The following is a 16,180-nucleotide window of genomic DNA, read 5'->3' on the forward strand; positions in this document are numbered from 1 at the left end:
TTCTTACTTTGAATAAGGCACATTTTAAGTCTTGGCTACACTTATTTGTTTTATTTACAAACAGTATATGCACTAGTTTTATGTAATACCTGCCAATACTACATATAGTTTTGTGTAAGTCCAATCAAGATTAGCATTTTAATTCAATGTGATTCAATTCAGACAGGTCTTTTTCTGTGTGTTAGTAAGCAGCACAACCATGGTATTAAAACACAAATTATGAGATTTGCACTAAGACATGTGATAATTTCATGCAAGATGGGAAGAATACAGATGACACCCACTTCATTTTCAGCCTGAAAATTTGACTAAAAAATACAAAGAAAGTCAAAAGGGAAAACGTGCCCTGTATGAAAGTAAAATAAATACATATGTCCTAAGATTGTACACCGTGGCGCGCATTTTAGAAACCAAGCTTTTGTTCACTGGCAGAAACTGAGTCACCACCAGATAATCTGCATGTGAAGAAAGATCTAGTAAAATGGTATTACGATCTTTGCTCTAAAAGTTATTTTAGATAATAAGAAATTCTGTTTAAGTTGGTGTTGATTCCATTTAACATACATTTGAGCTGTCAGTATAGCTGCATGCTATTATTCTCTTAGGCAGCTACTGGATAATAAAGCTACAGATAGAAATAAAATAACAATAGTTTGTGACAGGTTACATTTAAAATGTTTGATCAAACTGATCAATGGAGCTTTGCTTGAAAAGCTAAGCTGAGGTTCAAGGAAGGAAAAGATAATGGTTGTTCCATGAGTTTCTCCATATCTCACTGAACTGGAAGGTGTTTGGCATGCAGCCTCAGCTGCCGCATATGAAAAAAACGTGGTTTTTTGCTTCTCAGATTCCACCATGGAAATTCACATCTATCTTTTTTCTTACAAAAAATACTTCTGTTAGAGCTTATAAACTTAATGTGGATCTTGGATTTATTTTAAATTTCAGAAGCTTTTTCTTCCCAGTCTTGTACTTATATTATATTCTTTAAATAGCATTCTGAAAACTTATTAGTATTTGGCAATTCATATATAGGTAAAAATAATTATCAGTCAGTTACTGTAGTCAGTTAGCTGTTATAGGCATCTTTTTTGAGGTTTCTTTTTTAAGCATCTGTTAAAATGCCTTGAACTCTCTGCCTGCTACTGCTTTGGTTTGGTTTTTTCTTCTCCATTTACACAATTGCTTTTGGGTTTTGGTGTTTCCTCAAACTCCTTTTACCCAGAGTACACACCTCTGAAAGTAATCTCATTCAGGTTGATTCAGTTCTCGTTTCTGTTCAATTTAAAGTTATTTTCTTCGGCTCACAGCAGAACATCACACAGTCTCTCACTGAGTTATTGAGGATTTTCACCCCATATCAGCAGCTCATCAGCAATTACTTTTCTGCACACAGATCCTTAAAGATCCAGGACACGATGATTTGTTACAGTTTCTCTGCTGAAACAATCATGAAGGGAAGCTCCTTAAACAAGCTTCGACCAGAAAACTAGTGGAGAGATGAACACTTCTAATAATGGTAGATACTTCACTTCTACTTCAGAATCTGAAAACAGTAATATTTTGGGGTCCAGGCACTCTGAAAGTGTACATTTACTTCATTTATTTAACTCTTCCGATATATTAAAATCCTCAGCTTGTCTGACCTTAATACTGCAATTCCCCTAAAAACTAATCATCTAGGTTTTGGAATGACTTCATAATGTCTTATGTTAGGTCTGGTAAAATTTGTCTTTAATTTGTTTCCCACTGTCAATGGAAATTTAAATAAGGTATTCAACTTTTGGTGATACAGTGGGATTTATATAATAAGGTCTGACTGTAATATATGGGAAATATTAACACTGTTAGATATACGGGAAGTATTAACACTGTTAGATTTAGTACACATCTTTTATAAATTTATTTTGGTAGCCATACTATACACATTTTTAATGATTTGTTTGGTTTGTTTTGTTATTTTTTAATACAAGCAGTTCTTTATCCTAACCAAAATTAGGATTTTCCATTTAATTCCTTTATGGTGTCAGTCAACATGGGCTTATTTTTTTAGGATGACTATTTAAAAGATAAATGGTATTCTGCTTTAATCTAGTCTTTAAATATTAAGAATCTCAGAATCACTGAATGGTCAGGGTTGGAAGGGACTCTGGAGATCATCCAATCCAACCCTGCTGCGAAAGCAGGTTCACCTAGAGCAGGTTGCACAAGTATGCAGCCAGGAAGGTTTTGAATATCTCCAGAGAAGGAGACTCCACAACCTGTCTGAGCAGCCTGTTCCAGTGCTCTGTCACTCTTACAGTAAAGATGTTCTTACTCGTGTTCATGTGGAACTTCCTGTGCTCCATTTAGTGCCTGTTCCTCTTGTTTTATTGCTCGGCACCATTAACAAGAATTTGACCCTATCCTCCTGACACCCACCCTTTAGATATTTATAAGCATTGATAAGATCTCCTCTCAGTCTTCTTTTTTCCAGGCTAAACAAACCCAGGTCTCTCAGGCTTTCCTCATAAGATAGATGCTCCGGTCCCCCAGTCATCTTTGTGTCCCTCTGCTGGACTCTCTCCATTAGCTCCCTGTCTTTCTTGAGCTGGGAAGCCCAGGATTGGATACAATACTCCAGGTGGGGTCTCATTAGGACAGAGTAGAGTGGGATGTCCTGCTGGCCACACTTAATGCACCTCAGGATACCATTGCCCTTCTCGGCCATGAAGGCACATTTCTGTCTCATGGTTAACATCTACCAGGACTCCCAGGTCCTTTTCTGCAGAGCCGCTTTCGAGCAGGTCAACACCTAACCTGTACTTAGGGTTACAAAATTCCATCTTTATATCATTAAGTCTTCCTGTGGCATACAGAGCAGCTGAAACTGAGTCTTTAGTAGTATCTTCTCCATTCTTAAGTTAAAGAAAAGCAAAACCACACTACTAGTGAAAAAAAGACTCAAGCCATCTTCACCCTTGATAGGTGTGAAAACAGAAGTGAAGAAAAGCATGCTACAGACACATTCACCCTGTATGCCAGTTAGCTCTAAGTGAGAGAGAATTTATCTCCTCTAGGCAGTGAACTCTTAAGCCCTACTAATACAACATGGTGAGGACTTGCCATCTTGGATCACAGGTAGCTTTGGGAATTATCTACCATATTTGACTGAGCAATGTGAAAAAGCTTACACAATCTGGCAAGTCTTCGTCTTTGCAAAGATGTAATTTCAGGAGGTAGAGGGCTGAAACACACAGATACAACTGTGTTATCAAATCAGCTTCTGAGCTAGGTTTGTAATCCAGTTTTCTCAGGTCTAGTTAATCCAGACTGGGAACTCTGTATCATGCTGATAGAAGAGGCTTTTCCTATTCCTCTACTATTTTCCTCTATAGTAGTCACTGTCCTTCAGTCACATCCTTTGAAGTTGTTTTCTATCCAGTTGGGTAATTCTCTAAAAATACATTGTTGAATCATTCTTGAGACTACATTTCTTCTTCACCTGCTGTACTTTTATTCCGCCAGCATTTCTGAGTCATAATTAACTCCACTTTAACCCTTATCACTTGGAATAGCAGTGACTGTATCACTGTTAGTCTACAGCTGTTGTGATTATATGGCCTTCAACTTCAGTTTCTGTTTCAAAGTTAGCTTTTGACTGATTACTTCTAGTGTCACTAGCCAGCACATTGCAGAACCTTATATTTTAAATGTGTTAAGCTATGCTCATGTTTATAAGCCACACTAAAAAGGTTTTTCTTTTCAGCTGACCTAATTTGCTTTGAGAAATCTTGTGCAAGTTGAACAGACCTGCCAGCAACATCCTAGCTTGCTAAAGCACAACCTCAGATGTCTCTTCATGGCACTGCATTGTCCCATGCAAATACTGTCATGTTTTCAGGGATTTCTGGTTTGTTCTTGTACATTTTGTCATCCCAATACAAAGTCATAACTGCATTTGTCGTTTGGATTTTTTCTTATTTCTGTATGCAATATATCACATCTTTCTGTCCTGGGAATATATGCATGCTCCATGATTGTCTTTCTTTCCATTTTAATTACAAATATTTTTATGCTTTTATCCTAAAGCATTGTATATTTCTTTATGATGTGATATACCATTTCTAAAGATTTGCACTTAAACTTTTTCTACTGCTGTCATTTTCCTTTTAAAAGCTTAATTTTCACTAGCACTGCAAATATCAGCCATTCTTCACAAAATTATGTTTTCTTGAATCTAACAATCACTTGTGTGACAGAATACTTCAGGTTCCAGTCCATCTGATAATTCTCTTTTCCCTATGAATCTACCGAACTGAGTATATTTTGATATAGCGATCAGCACTCTTGCCTGTCACCTAGTTTCTTCAAAAAGATAACCTTCTCTTTCCCTAAGGAAAACTGTTCACCATGTTCCTGATTAAAAACAAAATGTCTTTTTCTGTCTGCCTTCACATTCCTCATGATGTACAATGTTGAAATCTACTGCTCCTGGATCTACCACCTATCATTGCACATGTATTCTCCCATTTGCCCTTCTCTGCAACTCAGATTTTTCCTCACTATAATTTGCTCTGAGATCTGTCTGAAAGATAATAATAAGTTCAAAATTTAATGTAATAAATCCATTTTCTTCTGAAATCCCAGCAAGTTTTTCTCATCCATGCAAACAACTAGTATAGAGAGGTCAGGTATAAAAAATTTATCTTTCTTTTTCGAACATCACTTCCATTCCCCTCTCCCCAAGATGTCTCATTCCTTAGAAGATTCTTTGCTAATTAAAAAAAAAAAAAACAACAGCCACCATCCGGAGCAACATGAAATTGCAATACAAAGTAATCTTAGCAGTGTCATCACAACTACTACTTCATCATATTGCAATGTATCAACATTTAGCTTGAGTGCTGGCAAACTTGATTTCTGCACATACCCACACTTCAGAACAGTATAATATAAACTCCTACACTTTCTAGCCATTTCTACAATATGCTCATTTACTCCCTTAATACTGCTAAGAAATGAAAACATAAATGCTGTAAGTGGGAGCAGTTCTACTAATTTATGAAATAATATTCTAATGCATTTTAATACATTTTTAAAATGTAATTTTCATATTCATACAGACAATAACTGTCAAGATATTTTAACAGATTCCCATTCTCTTTTATCACATTATCATTTTTAAGATGCATGAACACAAGCATTTTGTCTTTCAAAAGTTGCAACCTGTTTTTGAAACCTTAGTTTCTAAGGATCAAGTAAGAAACTTCTCGATCTCAAAAGCTTGAAAGTCTATTTTTCCTCTGAGCACTAACGAACTTCCATCCAAAATCATTTAAGCTTATTTCCTGTCCATGTCTCAGAGGTAAAGTGTGTTTGGCTTGGCTGGGATGGAATTAATGTTCTTCATAGCTGCTTGTATAGTGCTGTATTCTGAATCCATGATGAAAACAGTGTTGATAACACACTAGTGCTTTGGCTTTTGATGAGCAGTCCTTGCACAGTGTCAAGGGGTTCTCTGTTTCTCACTCTGCACCCACAGCAAGTAGGCTGTGGGTGGCACAAAGGTTGTGAGAAGACGTATTTGGGACAGATGACCCCAAATGACCAAATGGATATTCTATACCACATGGCACTGTGCTCAGCAATAAAACCCAGGGGTTGATTTCCACGAGTAGGGATTGCTCAGGGACTGGCTGGACATTGGTCTGCCGATGGTGGGAGGTGGTGAGCAATTGTCTTCGAATCTATTTTTTTTCCTTTTTTTTCCTTCACTTATTAAACTGTATTAACCTCAGTCCATAAGTTTGTCTGAGTTTTGCCTTTCCAATTCTCTCTTCAACCCCACTGCAGGGGAGTGAGTGAGCATAAGAACCCACTAGTAAGAAGCAAAATTGCAGCTGAAAGACTTAACATAGGTTATCTATCTCTATATGTCATACCATGGGCCTCAAGGAAAGATAGAGTCGGATAGACAGATGTGTAGCGTAATAGTGAAGTCACAGATCTGACCAACATTAAAAAAACAAAAAAATCACACTTAGCTACAGATCATGGAAGAACCATTCAAACAGACCATCAGGGAGAGCTCCCCATGAAAACAAGATTTCTATCTTCTACATTTTTTAATTTACATGCTAGAAATCTTTCAAATGTTGTAAAGCATTTATAAAAAAATAAAATAAAACCCTGTCCCTCTGTGCACCTTTCCCCCCAACTTTTCCATCTGTAAAGTCATACTTTAATATTTGTCTCTATACTTTTCTTGCATTTTTCCCATTGCTTTCACGTTATGTCACAGGTTTACTACAAGGTATTATCTCATTGAAAGGGTCTATTAAATTCTAAGTAACGGTGAACCTCTAATTTATATGTGTACCCTGCAATGGAGTTAAGCTTTGTCATCATCTACTGTCTGATACCATCTCCACTCTATTATGTAATAGGAAATAGACCATGTGAATGTGGAGACATAAATCCATTCATCATTGCTACTCGATTTCACATCACTTAAATGTTAATGCTCTCAGTCCTCCCAACAATACAGTCTGTCTGCTGCCCTGTCTTCATAACTAATTTAAAGCATGTATTTCCTACTTTCCTTGCTATTGCAAAAAGAAACATTATTTTCTTCGCTTCCTTGACTTCATTTTTGTTACAAACCCATTCCTTCTGTCTGAGGATTGCTTGTCTACCTGTATGCCTACATCTTAAATTCAACTGCTTGCTAGAATCATGAAATGTCCTACAGGAAGGAAGTTCACATTTACCCCCAGTCAGAAATATTCTCAAATTATTTTTGTAACTCACAGGTGCCTCTGCTGATTTATGTAGGGTAGAATCTGAGGCTGGATCACCACGGAGGGGTGTAAGCCAGGTTTATAGGTAAACTCAATATCTGGAGTCTGACTTCCACAAAACAAGCCAAAGCGTAAATACAACCAACTAGGAAGGAGTCATAGGTCTACATCACCAGAGAGGCAGGATGTTCGTGCCTGAAAGTGCCAGAAATAAAGTTCTCTGCACAAATGACTCCTCCAAAACTGACATAAGTGAAATGGTCATTCAATTCCCATACTCTGTGCACTATGAATTTCAGAATCTCCTTCTATGTCCTTCTATGTGATACAATATATCTCAATATGTCTTTATATTGGAAAAGAAAAAGCTTAGGAGTTGTTTTCATGGAATTGATAGTACAGATAGGTATGACAAAAGGCACAATGTTTTGATTAGGATGCAGCCTGTCTCTAAACTTACCTGCAAGTTCTAACATTATAGTGCCACTGCTAGGAAGGAGCAAATGTAGAACCTTATGGAAAGCTGCTACACTCAGACATGTTTTCACAAGCTCACCTGAGGCATTCTGCCTATCAGGGAAGCTCCTGGGAGCTTTGCAAGTACAGTGTTTTCTCATAACCCTTGCCTGGTGCACCAGTATCTTTGAAAGCTTTCAAGATGATAGGGAGTTACATAAATGACAAGTAGTCTTACACATAAAAAAATCAAAGGTCATCTAAAGAAACATTCTGCTGCTGAGGGATGAATAATCCTGAGGTTGGAATAAGCTTTCTATTTTTTTAGTAAGACATAAAGTGCTACTTCTTGATGAAAACACAAGGGACATGTCCCCATCTATGATTAGCATCATATAGATCAGGCATATATCTTGTCAAATTTCACATGTCAGTTTGTGGCAAACTTATCATGATCAATGTCAACACAGCACTTGTTTTACTATCAACAGACCTGCAAACTTCCCTGTTAAAGTGAAGAGCAGGTATCTTACGCTTTCTCTCACCTGAGTGAGCAAAATCATTAGGTATGTATCCATAAGGTATTTTTCTATTCCTTTATATAGTCTCATTGCGCTTTTTTATATTGATGAGATTAAATATCTTTGTCATCAACAGCCATTGTTCAGTAGCATACGTCTCTTCTATAACTCAATACCTTGCTCCATATGTATTGATATTCCCTGCTGAAAGGAAATATGAAAAGACAGCTGCTATAGCAAGGTGAATGAAGGTTCCTTTCAGTCTTGTCTTTATCAACCATTTCTGCATATCCATGCTACACCCTCTCTGTTATAAATCTACAGTCACGTATATGTCTCTTTGTTTATTGCTCACTTGAAATCCTTAAGAAGTGTCACCAGTGAAGACAAAATAAAATAACCTATATTATTTTAAAATCGTATCTGCCAGTTTTACATTGCTGCACATTGTGCTTCTTCCAAAAGCAGCTCTATAATTACAGGTACTTGGGTGCATAAAGTGATACAGAGGTTTCTATGGCAATTATTCACTTTTAATTGAAAATTGTGTAGGGAAAAGCTGATTTTGTGTGCAGTATACAATTTGCATTTGTTTCCAAAGAATCTGAACTTGTTCTGAGTGAACCATGAATTCCTGTTTTCCATAAAGACACAGTGTTTAAAATTCTCTCTAGGGGGTGGGAAACTGAGGGGGTTCTTGGCAAGGTTGTTAGGTTTATTAAAATGTAAAAGCGTTTATCTATTTATGCAACTAGTCTATCTATTTTTTACTGTCAGAAAAAGATTTCATGCTTGAAATGAAAGAGGAAGAGTTAAAAATCAAATTGATACACAATGTCCTTGAAGCTACAAGGTAATGGAACCAGAAGAAAAGAAGTACCAGAAAGGACAACAGGGAAACAGCATGCTGAAGGAGATGGGTCACCAATGAGACTAAATCCACAAGAACAAACATTTGTAATTTCACATGTTTTATCTGCTGCATGTTAAAATAATAATGAAAATAAAGTTAGTTCCAGCTTTAATATATTTTAGAACTCAAAAAAGAGTTAGAGGGAAGTAACTGTTTTACCTCTCTGAGCTAATAAAATTATACATTATTTTAATTATAAAATTATACATTATTTTCTAATTATACATTATTTTCTAATTTGAAAACACAATATCTTTCCTCCTCCAATTCCCATCATCACAATGAGCCAAACACATACCCAAATTTACAGCAAACAAATCAACTGCTTCAAGTGATGAGATTTCAATGTCCCTCTAGAAGATAGACTGGTGGAACTGCACCCTGATCTCCCTGACACAGGAACAGAGGCAGCCACCAGAAAAAGATCCTGGTCAAAGGAATCTGGTATCCTTCCTCTACCAGCATGTAGGCAGGGATGTAAAGGGATGTAATGAGTGGAAGCAAGTCCACCAATGGGGCAGAAAATGAACCCCCTCCTTGCCCATGCCTCCCCAGGTGCCTCTGCACAACAGGCATGAGGCTCTAGCTGTGGAAGATCGACCAAAGGAAAATGTGGGTGATGACTCGTCTACATCAGAAGAAAGGCCAAGACCAGAACAACATACCTCTCATATTAGTACAACTGCCACAAGGAGGAAAAGGCGAGTCGTAGTACTAGGTGACTCCCTGCTGAGGGGAACAGAGGGTCCAATATGTTGAGCGGACTCTATTCATTGAGAAGCCTGCTGTCTTCTAGAAGCCTGGGTAAGAAATATTGCTAGGAAACTCCTCAGTCTGATGAGGCTCTCAGACTACTACCTGTTACTGCTGTTCCATATGAGAGGTGACAAAGCTGCAGTATGTAGGCCAAGAGCAATTAAAAAAGATTTTAGGGCCTTGGGATGGCTAGTGAAGGAATCAGGGGCCCAGGTGACTTTTCCTCCCTCCTTCCAGTTACAGGTGGTGACATTGTAAGGATCAGACAGGTTCAGTTTATTAATACATGGCTTCATGGCTGGCGTAACCATAATCATAGAATCAGAACCATTATGTTGGAAAAGACCTTAAAGATCATCAACTTCAACCATACCTGCCTACTACTAAATCATGTCCCCAAGCATTTTAAACACCTCCATGGATGGTGACTCAACCACCTCCCTGGGCAGCCTGTGTCAGTGCTTGATAACCCTTTCTGTGAAGAAAGTTTTCCTAATGTTCCATCTAAACTTCCCCTGACACATCTTGATGCCATTCCCTCTTGTCCCATCACCTATCATTTGGGAGAAGACAGAAAAGCCCACCTACACCCAAAGTAATAACTTTGGGGGTTTTGACAATGGGAAGGGTTACACGGCACCAGGTTTACAGGTGTCAGATAGGAGCCAGCTTTCTCAAAGGAGGAAGAGGATCTTTGCTCAGGAGCTTGCAGGGCTCATTGACAGGGCTTTAAACTAGTTGTGAAGGGTAAGGGACATAATATCAGGCTTGCCTATGACATGCTGCAGGAGGACACACAACGGTTGAAGGGACGGGGTGCTGGTATGGGACCTCCACCTGCATGCTGGGCATGCTGGGGATGCCATGGCACAGTTGAAGTCCTGTGGAGATGAGCGGGAGGCTCCTGAGGCAGTAGAAAAATAAACTTCCACAGAACACCTTAAAAGAAATAAGTGGTCTTCCACTAAGGTGATACAAGCAACAGCCCAGCTGAAGTGCCTCTATGCAAACACATGAAGCTTGGGCAACAAATAGGAGGAGATGGAAGCTACCATGCTACTAGAAAGCTATGATCTTGTTGACATCACTGAAACTTGGTGGGATGAATCTCATGACTGGACTTTGACTATCGATGGCTACAGGCTGTTCAGAAGGGACAGACTGGGAAGGAGGGGTGGAGGTGCTGCCCTGTATATCATGAAAGGGATAGAATGTAAAGAGCTGTCACTGAAAAGGCCAAGTGCAGGGTCCTACACCTGGGGCCCCACCCCTGGAATTGTTCGAGACCAGGTTGGATGGGGCCTTGAGCAACCTGATCTAGTGGGACGTGTCTCTGCCTGTGGTAGGGGGTTTGGAACTAGATGATCTTTAAGGTCCCCTCCGACTCAAACCATTCTATGATTCTGATTCTATGGTTCTATGACCTGAAATCAACCTCTGAACTATTGTTTCACATTCACTAAATTTATAGCAGTGCCTTTGCTGAAAAAGAACTCTACTCATTTTCTATTTATATCATTGTAAGATTATATAGGCAAAGTGTCAAAAATGTCTCAAGTTAAAAATAGTCCTTGTCTCCTTCATAAATATAAAATACATATTAAATTACTGGGAGGGTAGGGGAGAAAGTGTTCTTTATCAGCCACAAAATCCTCCTAACTGTGTGAAAACTGAGCAAAAACCATGAGGCCCTGGCAGTATGTGAGGAAAACAAGAATAATTTTGACAAGTTAGCTTTGGTGTTTGTGTCTTTAGCTCACTGCATTTCCATACCTATGTAGGATATCTAAAGCAGAAAAAGGAAGAATATGACTCATAACTTCAATATCAATGATTGCATCATAGTTCAGAAGAAAGCAAAATGACACAAATACGCTTTTCATTGTATAAGTCACGCATTTTCAATAAAATGAGGAGTAATAATAAATTCCTTGTTGAAAGACACAGCACTGGGAAAGAGACATTCCCCCCACCTGACCAAAAGACAATTTATTTTCCTGGCCCGTAACAAGTTCTATTTTGGTCAGAAAATATTTTGCAAGACAGAGAAACCAACCTGCTTGAGAAAGAGGCATGAAGACAAAAGGGGTCCCACCAAGAACAATCTAATAATTAGAGGGCTTTTCATTGCATGGACAATTTGTTCTGGTTTTGGCATCTGTTCTGCCATATGCTGACAGCTGTCATCTCCCTCATCTTCTGCTGCAGTTAGGACCTTCTTTTGATACTTAACTAGTTTCCTTTGTTTTACTACCTGATTCTCATAACTACTAAAATATAGAACAATCAGTAGAAAGGTTTCCTGAGTACTTTTTATGCTTCCAAACATAAAAGAAATATGCTGTTATTCTTATGTGTGTCATTCTTATACGTAAAGATATAGAAAATAACTTATTGAAGGAAGGTAAAGGCATGCAAATTTGATTTAGTTCTGAATGGGGCAATATTCACAGTTACTCAGCTTTGATGAATATAAAGGCTGCTAGCATTGGTCCTCTTGTCTGTTTCCTACACAGAACTTAACCCTACACTATCGTGTACCATACACCTACTCTGCAGTTTTCATGAATTTTCAGGATTTGAGAAACATAGCTATTAAACAGCACTTTTCATGGTGCTGAAAGGAGAAGATCTGAAGGTTGATTTTGGCTAACATTAAGAGGCAGGTTTAAAAAGACTCTGGACGAGACATTGCTCTCAATAAATTAAATGTAATGACTGGACCTAGTAGAAAGCTGCTTTTTATAGCCAAATTGTATGCCTGGCAACGAAGAGTTATGTTTGTTTTGCCATCATTCACTGAGAAAACCATGAAGATGTCAGAGCCATAAATATCTCTTTCCATTTTGGCTCAGTCAAAAGCAAGAGTCAAGAGCATGTAAAGGAAATATCCTTTGTATTTTTAATAATGTATACATGTACACATATACACAGAAAAAAATGCCAATCAAAGCTATAACTTCATTTTTAAAAATGGTAAAATGACTTTCCATGTTGGTCTTGGATGCACTGCTCGCTCTCCTTGGCATACTCAAGCTGGGAAATGTCACACAGAATGAATGCAAAGCTCTGTCAGTGTAAGAAAGACCAAACATCTGTGATTGAAGGACTTAAAGATTTTCTTGAACATGTCAAAAATTGTCCTGCCTAACGGATGCACAGTTATCCCTCCATAAATGAATCATCGAGTACTCCTTGAAGTCTTGGGACAAACTAAAAGTTTAATAAAGAGTGTGGTCCTTTAAATTTACACATTTCAGGTCCTCATACTTCCTGTGCGGAATATAAATTGCTTCTAAGTACTTACTATGCAGCATGTCATTCAAATTCTGTTGCTTCGATTCATTACATTAAAAAATAATACAAATTTCAATTATTTGTCATAAAAGCATAGAATTAGCTGAAGCACAGAGAAAATTCAATTCACACAAAAATGTCTACAAAGTTAAATTTAATCTATTCGCAGTCCTCCCACGTCCTTCTCAGCATCCTTTAAAATGTCATTTGTTTTTTAAAAGATATAGATTTTGTGTATTGATATGCTCTATCTACAGACAAGTTCTCTCTACTTTTAGTTTGGCAAACATTATTTACCCATCTAAATCACTAACAATTGCAACTAAAATAAAGGGGTCCATCCATATCAATAAAGGTTACAGGGCTAGACTTAGAGTTAAAAAGTTTGCACCTTATAAACCTCTCAATTTCAACCTCGCATTTAAAAGGTACTTATGATTTCAAAGAAATTGCAAATCAAATGATTACACGCTACAGGAAATTAGATAAAAGAGAAAGGAACCACTTCAACACCACAAAGAGATTCTATTCAGATATTATATTAATAGCACCCCCCACCTTATCTTGATTGCAGCTTCTGCAGGTATAAAATGACAGGTTTTAGACTTTACTTTTATTGAAGTCCATAGATCCACAAAGCATTTTCAGTTCTGCAAGGTGTTTTAAAGTCTTGTAATCATGCAGCAAAGCATTTGGACAGCAATTCCCTAATTTTAAGCAAAGGAATAACTGCACTTGTTAAAATATGTCCTAGAGCATGTAGCACCTTTCAGAACAAATTCAAGGAGTAGAATGAAGTAAAAAATACCATTGAACAGCTCTATCACTGAAATCAACACCAAAGATTTTGCATTTTTGAAACCAAATTATGAAATTATTCCTCATATCTTAAGCTTTAATTTCTTTATGGAATCCAATGTAATCTTTATGTTAACATCCTATTATCTAAAATGCAATTCTTTTTCGCTTCAGATTAAGATAACTACCATAGAAATATATCTTACTGCAGATATGGTGCTCTTCTTTTTGAAAGGAATGGATATTTTCCTGTCTTTTTTCCACTTTAATTTAACTAAAATTAAAAAAGAAAGTACATGGCATAATCTGAAAAATTAGGGCACTAAAACTGAGCATTTTTATTAGTTGTAAAGAACACCTACCTCAGCAACTGCTTCTTGCACTAACAAGTAAACTGCAATACGCTTGAAACAAATAGTGGGATTATACATGTAAAATATATAACATATATATATGCATATATACAAACACACACATTAATAAAAGCAAATCACAAGGTTTGCGGACTACTTCTTCCCTTGCCAGCCTCCTACCATTCATAAATGCTTTTCCAAGATATTTTGCAGTTTTCCAAATTAGCTTGCAATGTGAATTTCAAATATTATTCTTTTCCTTTAATAATAACACACAATTTTATATGCAAGCAACTAGTTATGTGAAGTCCCCTCAAGAAATATTATATTATAATTGTAGCTGAAAATTTATTTTCCTTGTAAATGTTTTCATGTTAAGATGTTAAAAGGATTTTAGTAAAAACATTTTCCTCCTAGAACAAATTATGCAGAACCATGAGTTTAGGAAAAATTTACCTTTCTTGTCATCGAAGTACAATGTCTGTTGAGCCGGATTTGACCACTGGAGGGAGGTGTTATCATTTTGATCGACCCTGCAGGTCAAATTTGCTGTTCCCCCTTCAACAACCGTAACATTCTGTGTTAGTGGAAACTGGCCTTGGCTGCCTGAGGAGGGAGGGATAGAGAAGGGAAGAGAAAAAGAGAAAAATAAAAACCCAGGTTTTAAGTTGTAAAACTGAATATACTGTAAGAACTTCCCAGAGGTGACAGTCTGAATTCAGTGTGAACTATGCTGACCAAAGAAAGTCAGTACAATAAATTGGAAAAAAATATATATATACAAAATAAATTATCTGTATCCGAGAAAAAGATAGATGAAGAAAAAGGGATTCCCACTCCCCCACTCTCCCACACCTTCCCTCACGCCATAAATCATACTAATTAGTTCCAAAGAAAAGCTCTGCAATTTTATCTCCTCAGACATACTCATACATCCAAGATATGCCACTGCATAGGGCTCGGATGCTGCACACCTACATAGATGTCTCAGTACAGATAAGATAGTTAAATGACTGTTGAAAACATCACTGAAAGCATAAAATAAAAATTCACATAGGATTTTTTAAATAAAAGGACAGGGCAGCCTTGATTTTCTGTTTCTTTTTACGCTTGTTAAAGAATTCTTAGGACAATGTTTTTCCTCCCAGGTTTGCAAAGTTGCTGGAGAGCAAATGCAGTGTGAATCTAATACTAGATGCATCCTCTATTGAGGGACTCTAGCCTGTTCTCTTATGAAAATGGAAGTGGTGTTATAGTAGGTCTCTTACACATCTATGATTCTATCCTAGAGCATTATGAATCACGTTAAGTGCTTGCTGAAAAGTCACTGGGAAGATTTCCAAATACTGCTACACAATACAGCAGCAATATCACCCAGGTTCTTGAATCACAAGCATTTTCAATGGCATAGTTAGATGGAAGTGTTTATGTATTGTGAGAATAGCTAACACCTTGCCAAACAGCACATTCTGACAGAGTATCACAACAAGGGAGCACAGTAAAAACATGGAAGTAATTTTTAATAAAGGTGGGGAAAGTAAAGATCTTCAATAATATGAAGACACATAATTATCTGGGAGATATATTTCTTTATTCCAGGATAAATTGCAAAAGAAATACAATCCAATAGTGTAAATCAAATATATGTTTCTTTCTTCTTCCCCTCCTTTCATACAGGTTCTATTAATACAAGAAGCACTCAAGGGCAGGAAGAGCTGCTAGCATAAGTAGTATAATACAAAGATTGATGCTCAAGTGGGATGTGTCAGAAGTGAAAAGTCTCTCTATGGTCCTACAGGAGTGAACAAGCTCATAGACATTTCATAAGTACACCAAGAAAATTATATCTACAATATCCACTAATCATATCAATATGGAACTGCAAATTGTGTATAAAATCTGGACAGAAATGTCCTATTTTACTGACTCTTATCAGACTTGTTCACAGCTAAGTTAAATGAAGACATATTTTCTATAAGGAAGGCATGATAATACAGAAGTCTGTTATCTAGTACACAGGTTTTAAGATGACCAGAGAAAGGAAATACTAAATAAAAGATTAACAACTGAACTTCTATTTGAGCTACTGATATTGCAAAAAATGTAATTCTAGCTAGGTTTTTCTAGCTGTCTATTTTCCTATGTAAAATATTTTAATGGTTTTAGGCCTGGCACATAAGCATCTATGTCACGGAAACCATTAGCATTTAGGTAGTCTAACACTCTCCACAGATAACTTTACAAAAATCATTCTATGGAGGCCTGAACAAATTAAAAAATTATCGGCAGCGCTAAGGAAAATTT

General features: G+C 37.1%; 1 protein-coding gene across 3 annotated transcripts in view; it reads right to left on the minus strand.

The window, feature by feature from the left end:
- Positions 1-16,180, minus strand: part of CADM2 (cell adhesion molecule 2) — a 662,737-nt gene that overhangs the window by 176,816 nt on the left and 469,741 nt on the right. For all 3 annotated transcript variants that reach the window (XM_069870099.1, XM_069870090.1, XM_069870080.1), the window contains one exon: positions 14,333-14,482. In XM_069870099.1, coding sequence (XP_069726200.1) covers positions 14,333-14,482 — 150 coding nt within the window. The remainder of the gene's footprint in view (positions 1-14,332; positions 14,483-16,180) is intronic.

Source organism: Phaenicophaeus curvirostris, chromosome 1, assembly GCF_032191515.1.
Source record: "Phaenicophaeus curvirostris isolate KB17595 chromosome 1, BPBGC_Pcur_1.0, whole genome shotgun sequence".
Lineage (NCBI taxonomy): Eukaryota > Metazoa > Chordata > Aves > Cuculiformes > Cuculidae > Phaenicophaeus > Phaenicophaeus curvirostris.